The 17,291-nt window shown below is 39.7% G+C and overlaps 1 protein-coding gene across 2 annotated transcripts; it reads left to right on the top strand.

Moving 5' to 3' along the window:
- Positions 1-614: 614 nt before the first annotated feature.
- LOC308406156 (uncharacterized protein) lies at positions 615-5,272 on the top strand. 2 transcript variants are annotated; one of them, XM_080897024.1, is made up of 7 exons: positions 615-712; positions 2,733-2,870; positions 2,943-3,053; positions 3,162-3,218; positions 3,540-3,707; positions 3,799-3,915; positions 4,261-5,272. In XM_080897024.1, the coding sequence occupies exons 2-7, from the start codon at positions 2,760-2,762 to the stop codon at positions 4,342-4,344; spliced, it is 648 nt and encodes a 215-aa protein (XP_080753150.1). In that variant the 5' UTR covers positions 615-712; positions 2,733-2,759; the 3' UTR covers positions 4,345-5,272. The 2 variants fall into 2 exon arrangements, with proteins under 2 accessions (XP_080753150.1, XP_080753149.1); XM_080897023.1 differs by having other exon boundaries at positions 4,258-5,272.
- The last annotated feature ends 12,019 nt before the right edge of the window (positions 5,273-17,291 follow it).

The following is a 17,291-nucleotide window of genomic DNA, read 5'->3' as shown; positions in this document are numbered from 1 at the left end:
AACAGAAAGAATACACAGTGAATTAGAAATGAAACTGTAAAATGAACCAACGTATAAAAAAAAAATCAAACAATGAGCTTTATGTATTGTTCTTACTCGTTTAATTAAAAAGCATAATGAAAACAATGATGACTCTTCAGTTACAGCACTTATCATTTTTTAATATGATTAATATTAAAACGATAGAAGAAGAGGAAAACAAAACACTAGAACATATTTTTTTCTGGAATACCTTCATCAGGTGACAATTTTATTATTTAAAAAAAATCTAAAAACCTTCGTCACATGTATTTTTATTCACAGACCATATTATATATATATATTTTTAGATGTGTCACTTCTCTTTTGTTAACTAATGTTAAGATAAAGTCTGCACATAATATTTTTCATGTGCAGAAAATCGTCCCTTTATATAAAAGACAAAGAACTGTCTCTGTGTTAAACAAACTTTACGTTACCACTGTGTATCGAATCAGCAGGAACAAAATAAAGAGAGCTGGGAGTAATTATTTACAGAGTACCAGGTGGCATCACTGTATTATGTTCCAGAAATGCTGAACTTTAACCTGGTCATAGATTTTGCACATTCAGTTTTAAATGGCTTTTATTTTGAAGAAAAGTGTGACACAGGAAGTTTCACTTTTATTTTTACCTGAGTTTGTCACCAGCGAACGAAACTGTTGGCGTTACAGGGATTGAGGCAGCTCGCCAGGTAAGTCATCTGCACGAAACGCACACTTGCAGTCATTTATAATACTTAACGTGAAGCCGCAGACTGTATGATGCGGATTTTTCTCAATGTTTGCACTGCTTGCAAAAGAAATGAATAGACAAGGAATAATTTAAACTTAAACTTTGAATACATTAATTTATTTATCGTGTAGCCTATTCGTTTTAATTTTGTTCGATTTTGTTTTATTTTAGCTGTTTTGGGTTAATAATTGATTTTCAAGGTCACTTTCAATTACCCTGATTTCTTATTTGAGTACATATCTTTGCTATAATATAAGAGGCTGAAGGAAGTGCAAAGATTTCTCAGAACTTCATCTGCTGAGAGACAAAACCCGTTCGTAAGCATTCAATCACAGTTACTCTTTCAAATACCAAGCAGCGCTTCCTGTTTTGAAATTACGCATGTCAATCACATTAAATTCCAGCGTTTGTAGCTGTGAAGTGTAATATGATAGTGAAAAGGACCACTAACACTTCCCACGGAGCAAACTGACGTCTTCTTCTCTTCAACCAACAATCCAAGCGTTCCTACACTCAACCTGCCATAAACAAAGCAAACAAGTTATAATTTGACAGTTCGGGGACTTTGGGTAGTTATGATAACAAACGGCAATCAAAAGAAAAACCTACATTAAGGCGATCCAGTGCTTATTACTTTGTTAAAAGAAAAAAAAAATAAAGATTTAAAAAAATACACATATTTGGTCATTTAAAAATGTGATATTCCAATATGTCGACTAATATGTATGTGTATATATATATATATATATATATATATATATATATATATATATATATATATATATATATATATATATATATATATATATGTATATTCTTTAGAAAAATGAGAACAATTTTCCCTTTATTCCCGTTTATTTGTTTGTTTGTGCTCTAAGGTTGCTGGTTATTCTTTTTGTGGCATTCCAACAGCAGCAAACAGCGAAGTTGCAGAGCGCCCTCTGGTGGACAGTCATAGCATGATTGAAGAGTGTTTTTTCCCACCTCTTCTTTACTTTTTAAATTTTGTACTTATAGAGTAGCAATAAAATTGATGATGACATCCATGCATTTTCTTTTCTAATTTTTTATTTTGAGAACAGTTATTTAAAAACAACAATAACAAACAAAAACAAAAAACATACTACCTTTACCAATGCATCCACTTTCTCTCAGATGTGCTTCTGTGGGCGATCGTGGCTCAAGAGTTGGGAGTTCGCCTTGTAATCGGAAGGTTGCCGGTTCGAGCCCCAGCTTGGACAGTCTCGGTTGTTGTGTCCTTGGGCAAGACACTTCACCCGTTGCCTACTGATGGTGGCCAGAGGGCCCGGTGGCGCCAGCCTCGCCTCTGTCAGTGCGCCTCTGTCAGTGCGCCCCAGGGTGGCTGTAGCTACAATGTAGCTGCCATCACCAGTGTGTGAATGTGTGCGTGAATGGGTGGATGACTGATTGTGTAAAGCTCTTTGGGGTCCTTAGGGACTAGTAAAAGCGCTATACAAATACAGGCCATTTACCATTCTGTCCATAATCATGTTATCAGCCAACCTTTTGCCAATGAATCTAATTAGCAGGGTTTCAGTGATTTAGAAATCATTATATTTTTTATTGTTTTTATTTACATCTCTTCTCAATTTCTTTGGAAACAGGTGTTTATAACATAGTTATATATTATATATATATATATATATATATATATATATATATATATATATATATATATATATATATATATATACTCCTTTATATGTCACACGTGCAAATGCTTAAGTGTATAGAGACAAGTTATCTGTGAAATATCATTATGTAAAATTATATGACACAGCAGGATTACATTATGCAGCATGTCACTACACACTCTCACTGCATATATTTGAGTTATAGCGATATGTCAGTCTTGTGTTGTTTGAGTTGTGATTTACTGTTTTGGCTTCATAGTGGGATTCATAATTTCAGTGTGTCTGTTGAACCATGCCTCCTAAAATCTCTTTGCCACTTTGCAGATGTGAGAGTTATCCATAGTCACTGTGATGACCACAAAAAAGAGCAGATTTCCACCACTGCATCAAACCCTCAAGACTTTCACCAGCTGTCCAGTGTTCAGGGGGGCGATGCCTAATGGGGCATTTGCAGTTCTTGGGGTGAGGGGAACTCAAATTCATTTAAAAAATTCATTTTTCATTGGTATGACTGTGTGATTTATTCTTTTACAGACCATACAGATCATGGTGGGGCTGTTTAACATTGGGCTTGGTCCCGGACGCACAAGCACACATCCTGGAGATTTGACCAGCTTGGGAGCTCCTTACTGGCTGGGTGCAGTGGTAAAAAAATAAAACTGTTGATTTAAGAATAAAAACAAAATAAGAAATGATGCATTTAGTATTTCTGACTTTAATGAGTTGTTTAATGAGTCGTTGATCCCCGTTCAGTGCATCGCAGCTGGAATCCTTTCCATTATCATCGGCCAGTGCCCCTGCTTGTGCTTTGTAAGTAAAGACTACTACTACTACTCGAGGGCAGGGATAGCTCAGTAGGTAGAGTGGTGGCCCCATGATCAGACGTCGGGGGTTCGACTCCACTGAACGGCTACCCTGAGGTACCCTGAGCAAGGTACCGTCCCTACACACTGCTCCCCGGGCGCTGCACTGGTGGCTGCCCACTGCTTCACTGGGTGAATGGGTTAAATGCAGAGGAACTATTTCCCTATGGGGACTAACACACACACTTTACTTTAAAGACTAAAGTTAAAAGGAAACATACATTGTTATGGAGCACAGTGAGGTAAATGATTGAATCTCTCCTCTCAGACATGGTATGCTGTGTTTATGAACATAGCTGGCTGCATCTTCGCCATCACTGGTATTGTGCTGTATGCTATAGACCTGGCAGAAGCCTCTGTTGTCTGGATGTGTGACTTGAACTGGTCCACTGCTCAATTCAACGATAACTGCAAATATGTGGCGTTCTTTGCTCAGGTAAATATGCTTTTAAAACATACAGAATAGCATATTTTTGTCATTAATCGTGCACATTGATTGTATTTTGTTAATTATTCCTTTATTTCAGAGTTTGCTGACAGCCATGGACATTACTTTGATCGTGCTCACTGTTCTCCAGCTGTGCGTCTGCATTAGTGCCACGGTTCTGGGAATCAGGGCTCTGGGTAACAGGATGAAGGAAAAAGTATGAACTAAGACAAACACACACACACTCTCTCTCTTTATGGTATAATGAAAGGAATAACCTTGTGTTGATGGTGTATTTGTAAGACTGTAATTGGCTAAAGTCATCAATTACTGACTTGATTTTCTAAAGCACAAAAACAACGGCACATCGAGGTGTAAGAGTCGAGGTCCTCCTCAGACCATAATATTTATAGTACTATTCTTTGTAACGACCTATCAGGTATCAGTTGCTCTGGGCTGCTGGATGTGCTGATATAGCTTGACTAAAAACTACATGAAGAAAAATAGATACGGCCTGTACAATTATCTGTAATTGACTTTTTACTCTGCTTTGTCTCAGCAGGATCTCAGACATGCTGAGATTTACAAGCCTGTATTGGAGGAAGTCCTCATGACGTGTCCTGGTGCCTGTAATCATCTACCCTAACATGTGGATGCATGAAAAAGCGATATGTCTTTTTAAACCTTGTGTAAATCTATAAGATGCGTTAGTGAAAGGTAATCAAAAGTACAACCCCAACTCTGAAGAAGCTGGGATTCTGTGTAAAGTGTAAAGTTAAAATGCAGTGAAAATGAGTAAATCTCAGAAACCCATATTTTATTCACAGTAGAACAGAAATAGATGTCAAATGTTTGAACTGAGAAAATGTAAATTTCAGGAAAAAAACAAAAAGGTAATTTTAAATTTAATAGCAGCAACAACATGGAGGTCATTGTGAGTTGTGTCCACAGACAGTGATTTGTGAAAGTGTTTCTGAGCCCATGCACGGATTCCATTAAAATGATGCCTGTTTTTATTGGCTCTTGAGGAAGATCACAGGCATCTGGTGTTGATTTTTGGCCTTGTCGGTCGTGCAGAGTCTGAATGTTTTGATGACAGTCTGTACAGTAGATAATTAGATGTTCAACGTTTTTGTAACTTTACATTAAGGAACATTTTTCTGAAATTGTTCCACAATTTGTAGACAGTTTTTGTGGAGTAGAAAACCTCCAACTGTCTCTGTTTCTGAGAAAATCTGCCTCTGTGAGATCCTTTTTATATCCAGTAATCCTACCGACCTGTTGCTCATTAACCTAATTAGCTTGCACCCATACCATTTTTTTGTTTAATTGCTGCCATCAAATTCAAAATAAGCTACTATTTTAAGTGAAACAGTAAAAATCTGAGGTTAAACATTTAAATGTTTTGTTCTACTCGGAATAAAATGTGGGTTTATGAGATTTGCAAATCGTTGTATTCACTTTATTCACATTTAACACAGTGTCCCCATGTGTAACTATCATGTAATAGTTACACAGTAAAGACAGTATTTACTCTGATACCCGTTTCAGTATATTTCAAAATGTTAAGTGTGTTTTCTGGCTGCAAATAATCTTCTACATTTATTGAATAAAACCTAAATAAATTGCAAAAGATGTGATATTACGCTGTGGGGTTTTTTCAGTAATAATATTCAGTCAGCTTTTCTGCAGGCGTCTCAGCGTACATGCTGGACACGCTTTGTAAGAAATAAAATGTGAACCAGCGCTATCAGGTTAGCTCAAAGTGGAGCTGATCCTGAACAATTTGGTGAGAACACAGCTGTTATATCTCAAAGTCTTAACTTAGCAAAATGTCAGGAATGTTTGAATATGATTTGTGGAAAGCTGTGACACTGAAAAGCTTTTTTTTTTTAAACAAGCAAGTATGCACAGCTGCTTGACCTGTGATTAGCATTTACACATCTATTTTCTTCCGCTTATCTGGGGCCAGGCCACGGGTGTCAGCAACCTAAACATACAAGCCCAGATCTCCCTCTTCCCAGCCACCTACTATTTGAGGGAAGCATTCCCAGGCCAGCTAAGGCCAGACACACCAAGGCCTGGTAGGATATGCCTGGTACATCTTACCCAGGAGGCCTCCTGGTCAGATATCCAAACGCTGCTTGACACTTGACTGCAACTGCTCGAGTGAGAGCTGGACTCTACCACCTGATGAAGACAGCAGAACCGCATCATCCACAAAAAAAGCAGAGATTAGAGTCTGAGGCTACCAAAGTAAAAGCCGTCTGCACCTAGGCTCTGTCTAGAAGGGCGGGCCCATGTTTCCTTCTGTCACTTACCATCACTAGAGGGCTCCTGAAAGCCCATTTGAATAATCAGAATATGTATTCTCTGAATTGATTGATTTAAACTGTTCTCACATTTTAGATTACATGTTGTGTGCTGTGATGCCACCCACTAGGTGACAGTGCATCGCTTTGGTTTGTAAATTCTGTGAAGACGCCTGATCCTCTCTAATCTTCCTCCAGACGCTAAGACCTCGATTTCTAAATTAAATGCAAAATTTGCTTTAATCTGAAAATCAGAACTCGTAGCAAAAAGCAGCAGTTCAGTTCTTACTCCTTAGCCCAGAACACACACACACACACACACACACACACACACACACACACACACACACACACACACACACACGATTTCTGTGAGCCTTAATCGAAATGAAATACATGAAACGTTTCACTTTACAGGTAATGAATATTCAAAGATTCAAAGAGTTTGTCATGTGTACTAAGAAAAAGCATTTCTCTGTACAATGAAATTCTTTCTCTGCTGGCCACACACAGATGCCGGTTAATACGTACAAATAGATAAAATACAAATAGTATGAACAAATAAACGGAGACAAAAAAATTGAAGTATTAAATAGACTTATGCAGCAGCTCTCTTCTGGACTCTGATGGTAGATGCTCTGCAGAGAGGTCAGCGGGGTCCTGGTGATGTTCTCCGCAGGTGTTATCACTCTCTGCAGGCGTTTTCGGTCCATAGCAGTAGTGCTGCTGTACCGTGCAGTGATGCAGCTGGTCACGGTGCTCTCCACAGTGTAGCTGCAGAACCTGCTGAGGATCTTGGCCAACATACCAAATTTCCTCACCCGCCTCAGAAAATACAGCCGCTGCTGAGCCTTCTTGGCCAACTGTATGGTGTTCAGTGTCCAGGTGAGGTCCTCAGACATGTAGACGCTCAGGTATCTAAAGCAGCTCACCCTCTCCCCTTCAAAGCCCCAGATAAACAGCAGCTGGTGAGGCCTCATGGGCGAATGGTCCTTATCTGAAAGAGACAGGAGGGGAACTTCTCTTCCAGTATGGTAAAACTCGCCAGCAGCAGACCAGGGAGGAGGCTCCTATCGCAGACCTGTCTCCTCCTGACAACATGTCGCCGCACAGTCCTGCCCCACGCCACACCTGAACACGGCCTCCCTCGTCTCACCGTCAGATGCAGGCAGAGGGGCATCCCTGCCCTGTTGTGAATTGCGGCCATCGCCACCCGCTGTTGCTGTTCCTGCCGTTGGGACTGGATCGCCGAACGACTCGCGGCACCCCACAGTCAGGCAGCAGTTCCTTCAACGCACGTGTGGGCTTGCACGCGTTCCTTTTTCTCCTGCTCACCTTTCATGCGTCGCTTCTTTTTCTCTCCGCTCACTATCCCCTTTAACAGGTCAACCTGGCGGCTGATAGGCCACCTTGGGGAACGCCCCCACCTCACAGGTGCCTACAATTGTCTGTTTAGTCCACAGTGGATTAAAGGAATATGGTACAACAACATTAACACACATAATATAAATATGAGGATAAAACCATGCAATATAAATATCAATAAACAAACATGCAATATAAATATCACAATAAAATCAACACTATGTACCAATACACAGATTGATAAAACATAAAAACACAAATTTCCACTGTGTGGCACTAATACACAATCAAACTGTCACAAAAATGAAAAGAAAGAAAGAATTATTCTCTGCTATGATTCCTGCTACAATACTCTTAAACTTATTATTATCATTAAATCACATGTAGATTAAATTAGCATACTCGTGGCTCAAGAGTTGGGAGTTCGCCTTGTGATCGGAAGGTTGCTGGTTCGAGCCCCGGCTTGGACAGTCTCGGTCGTTGTGTCCTTGGGCAAGACGCTTCACCCGTTGCCTACTGGTGGTGGTCAGAGGGCCCGGTGGCGCCAGTGTCCGGCAGCCTCGCCTCTGTCAGTGCGCCCCAGGGTGGCTGTGGCTACAATGTAGCTGCCATCACCAGTATGTGAATGGGTGGATGGATGACTGGATATGTAAAGCGCTTTGGGGTCCTTAGGGACTAGTAAAGCGCTATATAAATACAGGTCATTTACCATTTACTATCTACTGCACAGATACAACTGTATAAAACAAAGGTAGTAATTTACACAGGCTTTCATCACAGGGTCAAATTTGCTTCAGAAGGTTTCTCAACTGACTAACGTCACATTGCCTAGCAGTCATAATATGAGCTGTGTCTTTTCCAGTCCAAGCCATAACCTGCTGATACAGTTGGAAATTTTATAAACAACCCACAGCTGAATCATGAGTTACTGCTATGAACTATGACTGTTTAATTTGGCGTCATTCACAGAAGGCTTTAAGAAACGCAGGAGTTACGCTGGATCATCTTTACAGCTGGAAGATACATGTGATATGTGTGATATATGACATTAATTTGACACAATTTCTTTAAAAGATGTAGTCTGAGCCTTTTACACTGAAGCTGGGGGAACATTTTTTTGTCTGAGTTCTTATTTGATTTCTCAGACTTTTTAAATGTTAAGTTAGTGTTCAGGTCAGATAAAAATAATTATAGTGGTGCTTTTAACTTTAATGCAAAAGCCTAAAAAAGCAAAGTCAGTGCAGCATTTAATTTATTATTAGACACATTTGGTTTCTCTCAAATTGTAAATGAGTGGCAATGATGTTTAAGCAAATACAGGGTGTAATGATGTGGAATGTGAATGGAATAATTGTAATACTTTAGAATCTTTACCTTACAATATGACAAGGTGTTCTGTGGCTTGTCACCAGTCTGCTTGTTCAGTCATTGATTCGGGCAGGACTTCACCGATGGAGCATCTAAAACAGGAAGTTTTCTGGTCCAGTTTAACTTTTACTTTGAAAGCCCGGCCCAGACGAAAGCATGGGCCCTTTTTTCTCTGCTGAACTAACTTAGCCATTTTAATTTTTCTAAACTAACCTCAGATGTGCTGCTGGCACAGTAACGTAAGTATGACAGGTGATTTAATTCACTTCTAAAACATTTAATTCTAAACAATCAAAATTATATGGTCACCCAGTAACTAAAAACACTTAAAAGCGTATCTAAGGCTGTCTTACTCGGCTGCACACACATCACTCAAATACGCAAACATTTTACTCTTTATGTCCAACCTTTTTTAAGCAAGAACTAGAAAGCAATTATGAAAATTGTACACAACTTCAATTACACTGTCTTCTTGCATTGTGGAGCTTACACTTGGCTTATCTTGAAGATCTCATAGTACCAAATCACCCCAAAGGAGCACGTCACTCTGAGGCTGCTGCTACTTCCGTTCCCAGCGTATTTAAAAGTAGAATGGGAGGCAGAGCCTTCAGTTTTCAGGCCCCTCTTCTGTGGAACCAGCTTCCAGTTTGGATTCAGGGGACAGACACTATCTCTACTTTTAAGATTAGGCTTCAAACTTTCCTTTTAGGTAAAGCATATAGTTAGGGCTGGACCAGGTGACCCTGAACACACCCTCTGTTACATCTAGGCTGCTGGGGTTTTTCCATGATGCATTGGATGTTTATTCTTTACTCACCTCTTCTCACTCTGTGTTTATACAACACTCTGTATTTAATCATTAATTACTGTCTCTCATCCATAGTGTCTTTTGTCCTGCCTCCCTCCCTGAGTCTGGTTCAGCTATAGAGGTTTCTTTCGGTTAAAAATGAGGTTTTCTCATTTCACTGTCACAAAGTTCTTGCTTGTCAGGGGTTGCCTGATTGTTGGGATTTCTCTCTTATATTGTAGGGCATTTACCTTATAATAAAAAGCACCTTCAGGCAACTATATTTGAAACTGAATAAAACTGAATTGAATTGGTGTGCTGTGTTAAAGGGCTTTTAAGTGTGTTTGCTTACAGAGCGCATGGACGTGAGCTTGAAAGAAAGAAGCAGAGCAGGGCTCACCTCTGAGTGTTTAACAGTGTAGTTATCATCCCTATCGAGGTGTGTTTAGGAACAGAGAAAGAACAAGGTGCAGCTGAGGTTTTGAGGTGGAGTGGGAATTGGTGAAATTAGTGTCAGTTTACACACGCAGGGCGTGAATGTTACTTGAGAGTAAAAGTTCAGATTACAGTACACACATGAATGAAGTCACTGTGCTCTTTTATATTATAGCCAACTGGCAAAACAATTGGAGTGCCTCAGGCTCTTGTGCTGGAGCTGTATGGACTGCAGCAGATTGATGGACAGACTATTTTGCCATCTGCAGTGATGCAAACACTGTATCTGACACTGTTATAGTGAAGGAGAGCAGAGTGTGACAGTAAAGCTGTCAATTTACCAGCTGACCTGTGTTCCTACCCATGTTTATGAATACAAGGTGTAGGTAGTGACTGAAAGAATTAAATCATCGATGCAAGCAGCAGAAATGAGCTTTCTCCTTGATGATCGGGTGTGGAGTCTCAGTCACCTTTTGTTCTGTTTGTTAGCAGAGTTGGCACTCTGTGCTGGCTTGTTTAGTTGTTGTACCTGGTGATGTTGCTAATTTTAACCTTTTCACTTGGTGAGCATCCAGCTATTCAGAAATCTTCTGCAGGCTCCAATTAGAAGACTACTGACTGTCAGCAGGCCTCACCACTGACAGTTTAACTGTGTACTTAATGTACAAAGTAACTTTGGGAAGAGAGTGAGAAAAATGGGCAGCTGAAGTTTGGCTGAACTATAAATGGGGCGGAGCTCCAGCTGACTAACAGTCCAACAGGGAGTATTTGTCATTGGTGGGTGGGCGCGATACACAGAATTTACTTGAGGGAAGAGAAGGAAAAGGGCAAAATAAGTATAGGTAGTTGGAGTATGTGAAGACCAGCGTGATGGAGGAGCCAACAGAGTGCTGTGGACTAAACCTGTTGAAGGAACTGTTCAGATCATTTACCCTGTCCACACGGCCCACATTTCCACAGGTTCACAGTTAGGTCATGATGTACTCATGTTAGTTCTTCACAAGACCTCAAGGCTTTTTTAAATTATTATTATTTAACAGTTCTTTCAGGTTACAATCGTTTCATAGAATTTGATATATTCTGCCATGCAGCTAAGTGTTAATGACCTTTCCATGTGCTTCGTGAAGGAAGGTTCAGTCTGTAGACCTGGAGAAGCTTTCTCGGCTTGCTGGGCAAGCCGTGTAGAATAAGGACCCAAGATGTGAATATTGCAGTGAAGAGAGAGGGCTTTATTGAGACTGAGTGATAACAAACCGAAGGTCAGGGCGGTGAGAAACAGAACTTGTAATATGTACAGGAAAAACTAAAACCTAAACAACAAACCTGAACGCGAGGGAAAACACGAGTGGAGACAACGAGCAGGGAGAAATCACAGGATGACGGAGAGAAATGACACAGGTGAACCAGCGACGAGTACAAGATGACACACATAAATACACAGGCAGGCACAAGAGGCAACGAGGAACAGTTGGCAACACAGCTGGGACTGATTGGGGAAGACAAGACCACATGAATCAAAACAGAATACACTCACATGAGACACGAACCTTCACAATAAAACAGGAAATGCACAGAGACATGGAAAAGACACTAAACCGAGGGAACAGAGAAACCAAACTAAGAATTAACAAACGTACATCAGGAAATCAAAGATTAATAATACGAAACAGAACACATACGACCGTGTCAGAAGTCCTGCAGTGCCTCTTAAGCCTTATTTATCTGAAACCCATATTTTTCACAAAATACATGTTTCCCATAGACAATATTATTCGAAAACTCTGTCTTTTGTCCCGACTCCCTCCCCTTACCTACTGCTGGTTCTGCTGGAGGTTTCTTCCTGTTATAAGGGAGTCTTTCTCTCCTACTGTAGCCAAGTACGTGCTAGGAGGGATGTCTGATTGTTAAGGGTTTTTTTTCTGTATTCAGCTGCTGAAGTCTCTTTCAAAAAATATAAAATACAAAATCTCAACAGGGCTTGAGTCAGGAATACAGGAGAGGAAGAGAGGACTCAGACAATAAATACAAACCAGGTAATGAGGAGTGAAGAAACAGGTGGGAGCTCAGCTGGGTCTAAATCACAGAAGATAAGACAAGAGAAGCAGAGCTAAATAAAAAGCACGAGAGACAGAAGACAAAATAAAAACAGGAAATAACGAATATTGAGATACAGACAAAAACAGAAAGAATCACAGAGACAGAACAGGAAACGCACAACGGAAACATGAAGGGGAACTAACAAACCGAAAACAATCCTAAGCAAAGGGCCAGGAGCAGATATACGATGCCCTGCACCTTAAATGGCAAATGGACTCGTTCTTATATAGCGCTGTTCTACTCTACTCGAGCAATCAAAGCACTTTCACAGCCGTTCACATGAACACTTTTCTCTATGTTTTTTCTATCCAAGTAGGAATAGCAGAGGAGGAGGTTAAAAGGTTTTTTTTCTGACCTAATGTTGCCCAGTGCTACTTAAAAGGGGGTGTTTGATTATTGGAGTTTTCTCTGTATTACTGCAGGGTCTTTACCTAACAATATAAAGAGTCTTGAGGTGACTGCAGTTGTAATTTGGCACTATATATAAAAAAAATTAAACTGAACTGAATTAAGTGATTTCTATCCAACACTCTAACACACAGGGACTCTATAGCGAGAGCTCAAATGACCAACCTTCTGATCTACAGCCACCCCTTATATAACAATTTGATCACTGTATAGCTATGGAGATAAACCTTTTCTAAAAAAAAAAAAAAGAGACTCTTGTTTGGAAAAGAAACCTGAGTAGAGGAGGAGGTTGAGAAAAGAAAAGGTTGTGAAACATATAACAAAAGAAGAAAATAACACACACGCACAAACGCACAGATAGTCAGTTTGATAAAACATGAACACACATGCGATGAGGATCAGCTTACACTCATCAACACGCCCTTTTCTCAAATTACTGTGAAACTACAAAACCTAACAGACACAGCTATTATTCAGCACGTTAGTAAATGCTGAGTTCATCCACTGCGCACAGATTTGCCACAACTACCTGTCAAGTTTCCAGGGACAACAGGTTAACTTTACAGTAAATACTAGAGCTAACCAGCTCGGTGGCTTGACTCCATAACCAAACTTAGGTAGATGCATAAAATCTGTAGGAGAAGGAGGTTTTCTACTGAGTTAACATATCGAAGAAATTATACTTTAAATCCTGTTTCTCAAGGTTTGCTGTAGCCTGTGCCATAACAAAGGCACAGCATTTATCGGGGGGCACAACATTCGGTGAAGGGTGTGTTTTTTTACATTTGGGTGTTAAACTGAGATAAATGTGTGGCATCAAGAGTCTGGAAGACAACAGTGGGGTGACAAGATCAAAGACTAAGAGATAAACAGGCAACTGCCTTCTGTTTACAGGTATTGTAATCAGAAATAGTTAAAGGCAAAAGATTCAGAGTTTCAATATTCTTTATCAGACTGAACACACACTGAAAATGGACACATCTTGATTAGAATGTGAATGAGCACAATATCACAGATGGATAAATATGAGCCAGATCTGACTGAATGTAGTGTAAAGCGCTTTGGGGTCCTTAGAGACTAAGTAAAGCGCTATACATTTACAGGCCATTTACATGAATGGTGACTCACTAAAAGAGCTGCATTTGGGCGATTGGACGTATTTATCGACCATTGACAATAAGCTGAGCCTTTCATTGATCATTTTTGCAAGAGCGATATATTTATTCATTTATTTATTTGCCCATTAGTAAGTTTGCTAATATTGTTAATTGAAGCTAAGAGAAGCAGTCTACGGAAAAAATAATAGTGCCGTTTTAACCGCACCCTCTTCCAGCTGCGAGCAAATCTACCCTCTTCAGAGTGCACCCAAATGCAGCAATTTCATTTACTCAAACTCATAACAGAGAGAAAGAAAGGCAGTAGCCTCTGTTCAGAAAACAAAACAAAACAAAAAAAACCCATTTTATTTAAATTTCTCTTAAAAATTCTCTGACATAATGTTGTCTTTTCTGCGATTTGGCGCATCTCAAATAAATAAATAAATGAATAATCCAAAAAGTAGCTATATTAATACCAAAACAAACAAGAAAAGAAAGTAAGATATTCCCTCCACACAAAGCGTAAATGACATGGTCCTGGGTTTTTTTGACTCAGCGTTTTGTCTTTTCTATTATTGTGATGTATTCTGGTTGTGATTTTCTAGCTTTTTGGTTCTGTTCTTTGTCAGTTTAGTGCTTAGTCATTCCTGCCTGTGTGTTCCCTCTGTGTTTCTTAGTCTTTGTCTTTGCATGTGTGAGTTCCTGTTTTATTTTGAAGGTCAGTGTCTCAGGTTATTGTATTCTGTTTTACTTCCCTCAGTCTCGTCAGCTCTGATTTCCTCCAGCTGTGTCTCTCTCCTGCCTCCCATTACCTGACTGCCCTGTGTGTATTTAAGCCCTGTGTTTTCTGGGGTGCGTTGCTGGTTCATCTGTGTGGTTCCCCTGTATCTGTCTTTGTCTCCCTGCAGCGCCGTTTGTGTCTCAAGGTTTCAGGTTTGTTTTATTCTTAGTTTTCCCAGTTTAGGTTTTGTCATTTCTGTTCTTGCTACCCTCGCCTTGTGTTGTATGTCATCCTCCTCAATAAAGCTCACTCACATCAGCATTGCCTGCATCTTGGGTCCTTTAATAATTCCCACACGGCTTGCCTCACAAACTGTGACAGTAAATCAGTCTGTGCATGATTGCATTGCAACGCCCATCAAAAAGTCACCTGTGTGAATATATCGCCTGTCGTCATTTATTAAGCTGATGAATGACGGTTGGAAAAGTTTTCCATATCGCCTAACATTAAAGTGTTTGTGGTAACTTGTCAGTTTTTGTTCCTCATGTGGGGTCAGCTTGCTTTGATGATCTGTTGTCCTTCTAAGCAGGCCTCTGAGACCTACACAAGTGCTGTTGAAATGTCTTTCTGAGAACATCCACAAGGTAAGCCTCTCCCTATGTGGGACACATGATCATGTCAGAAGATAAGTCCCTCTCCAGAGAGGATCGCAGTGAGTCAATCCACTCCAAAATCACAAAGAAATTTCATTAGCATATGGTCATGTTGCTGCCAATAGATCATATTTTACAAGAGGCTACACTGTCAGCAGTAATATAGGGGAGGGGAATGATTGCATAAACAATGGGCTAATGACGCAGACAAAGTTTTCGCAGAAGACTGATAACATGAACTGCACCCAGTTTAGAATGACCAAATCCTGATTAAGGAACTGCGTGCGAATCTACAGATAGGACAATGACCCTTTCTCTAGTTTGTTGTTACATAAAAAAACAAGGCTTGTGTGATGTTTGTCGATATGTATACATTTATTTTTAACAATAGTGTAGCAGATGAGCTTTACAAAAGCACAACCAATGGCTTCCTTAATCAAATAACAATCTCTCATGAATGTACAACTCAATTTAAATAAACTTGTGGATCTATCTTTACAGTTTGGGACCATTAAAATGCCAACATCCAGCTTACAATTTTGTTAAATCTCTATTCTTTGCAAGTTTTTCAAATACCCTCCAGTGGAAATGCAGCCTAGGCAGCAGCTTGTATTGAAAAGTGTGTTCACACCAACTCCAGAGTACACCTGGAGCTCCTGTCTTCATACTGGGAGATATTAACCACTGTAAAATTGAAGTAACCCTCCCAGGATCTTTTTGTGTGAAGTGTGGCACTCAAGAAAATAGGATTCTATACAAATGCTATGGACATATTAAAAAAAAAAAAAAAAAAAAAAAAGCAGAAACAGCACAATCAAAGCTCCTTTTGTCAAATTGAGACCATAATAAGAACAGTAAAGCTCAGACTACGACAGTGATTGTCTGGCCATAGTACAGTAATCCTTAAGGGCGCAGTCCCCTACACCACCATGTCTTTTCATGATGTGAGAACTGATGAGGCCAAAGAAACAATCACAGATTATATTGATGTGATTGCTTTGCTGAAGAAGGACATTATACTGTATCCTAACAATGACCAATACATTATAGAAGGCATTAAGAAGAGCATTAATCATAAAAAGACCAATGACATATAAAGATATCTAAATAATTTAATCACAATGGACTCTAAAGCTGCTAAATCCATAAAAGCCACCAGCAAGATGATGACTAATATGAAGTGCATTGTAAACAGAGTAAAACAAATGAACTGAATGAGTTTGTTTTTTTTCCCTCAGGTTAGATACACAGGGCCTTAAAGTGTTGCAGACGATTACAACCACTAATCAGTGTTTAAGCCTTGATGCTGATTTACTTGAAATTCAGCCATTCAGTGATATTTGCGATAATATCTTCAGGCCCTCTAAACTTCTCTTGGAAAGAAGTTTACAGTAGAGCTCATTGTCCTATCTGCAGATTCACACGCAGTTCCTTAGAAAAAAATCCACCGTATTTTAAATTCCAAGAGATCATGTCCTGATTATATGATTATAGACCAGTGGCTATAACTATAACTGCTATGACTCCTGTCATTAAATGTTTTGAATTTTATATAGTCTCTATAAGGAAATCAGACCTAAATTTTATTAGATCCTCCGCAGCTTCCTTATAGGCAGGGGAGGAGCCCAGATAACACATTTGGCAGTATCGCTCACCTGATTCTTAAGCACCTGGAAAGTCCCAAGGCCTATGCCCATATTTTGTTTATTGACTTTAGTTCTGCTTTTAACATGTTGGAGCCTCCTCTGTTTTTACAGAAACTGAGTCTTTTCCTATCTTTGCTCTCCAACTATAAATCCATCAGCACTAGCGTACCTCAGGACTGTTACCTCACCACTCCTGTTTCTCTTATAAAATAGATTGTAGCTGTAACCCCAGTAATCTGATTTTCAAATTTCTCAATGACACTGCCATACTTGGCCCGCTATACGAAAACTCGGATCGCTCGCTGTACTTACTGAGGTAAAGACTTTTGTCTTTTATTGTGATGATCACCATCTAGTCATCGATACAAGACAAACTAAGGAGATGCTGCCTGACCCTGAAGCGGTGACAGCTGACACCCCAGTGATTATTCATAATGAAGAAATCGTTTAGGTTAAATCCTATAGGTGTTTTGGTATTCACCTCCATTACCCCTGTAGCTGGAATGGCCACACTGATAATCTATGTTCTCGCTTACAGCAAAAGCTTTGTTTCACAATTTAAAGGGAGGGGTGCTACTAAGTACTGACCATGTTGTGCAGCCAAACCTTTGCTCAATGCTTTGTTTACTTTCCTATTTTTGAAACTGTAAAAAGTGAAATAGAAAGTGGCTTGCCTTAAATAATTTAGCTCATGTTTTTACCTG

The sequence above is a fragment of the Rhamphochromis sp. 'chilingali' genome (genome assembly GCF_963969265.1).
Source record: "Rhamphochromis sp. 'chilingali' genome assembly, chromosome: 11".
In the NCBI taxonomy this organism is placed as follows: domain Eukaryota; kingdom Metazoa; phylum Chordata; class Actinopteri; order Cichliformes; family Cichlidae; genus Rhamphochromis; species Rhamphochromis sp. 'chilingali'.
The sequence above is the reverse complement of the archived record's forward strand: the minus strand, read 5'-3'. Positions and strand labels throughout refer to the sequence as shown.

Coding starts and splice junctions, on each gene's coding strand:
- LOC308406156 (XM_080897023.1), top strand. CDS start 2,760: ATGACCACAAAAAAGAGCAGATTTCCACCACTGCATCAAACCCTCAAG. Junction 2,871..2,942: donor GGGCATTTGCAGTTCTTGGG/GTGAGGGGAACT, acceptor ATTCTTTTACAG/ACCATACAGATCATGGTGGG. Junction 3,054..3,161: donor CTTACTGGCTGGGTGCAGTG/GTAAAAAAATAA, acceptor ATCCCCGTTCAG/TGCATCGCAGCTGGAATCCT.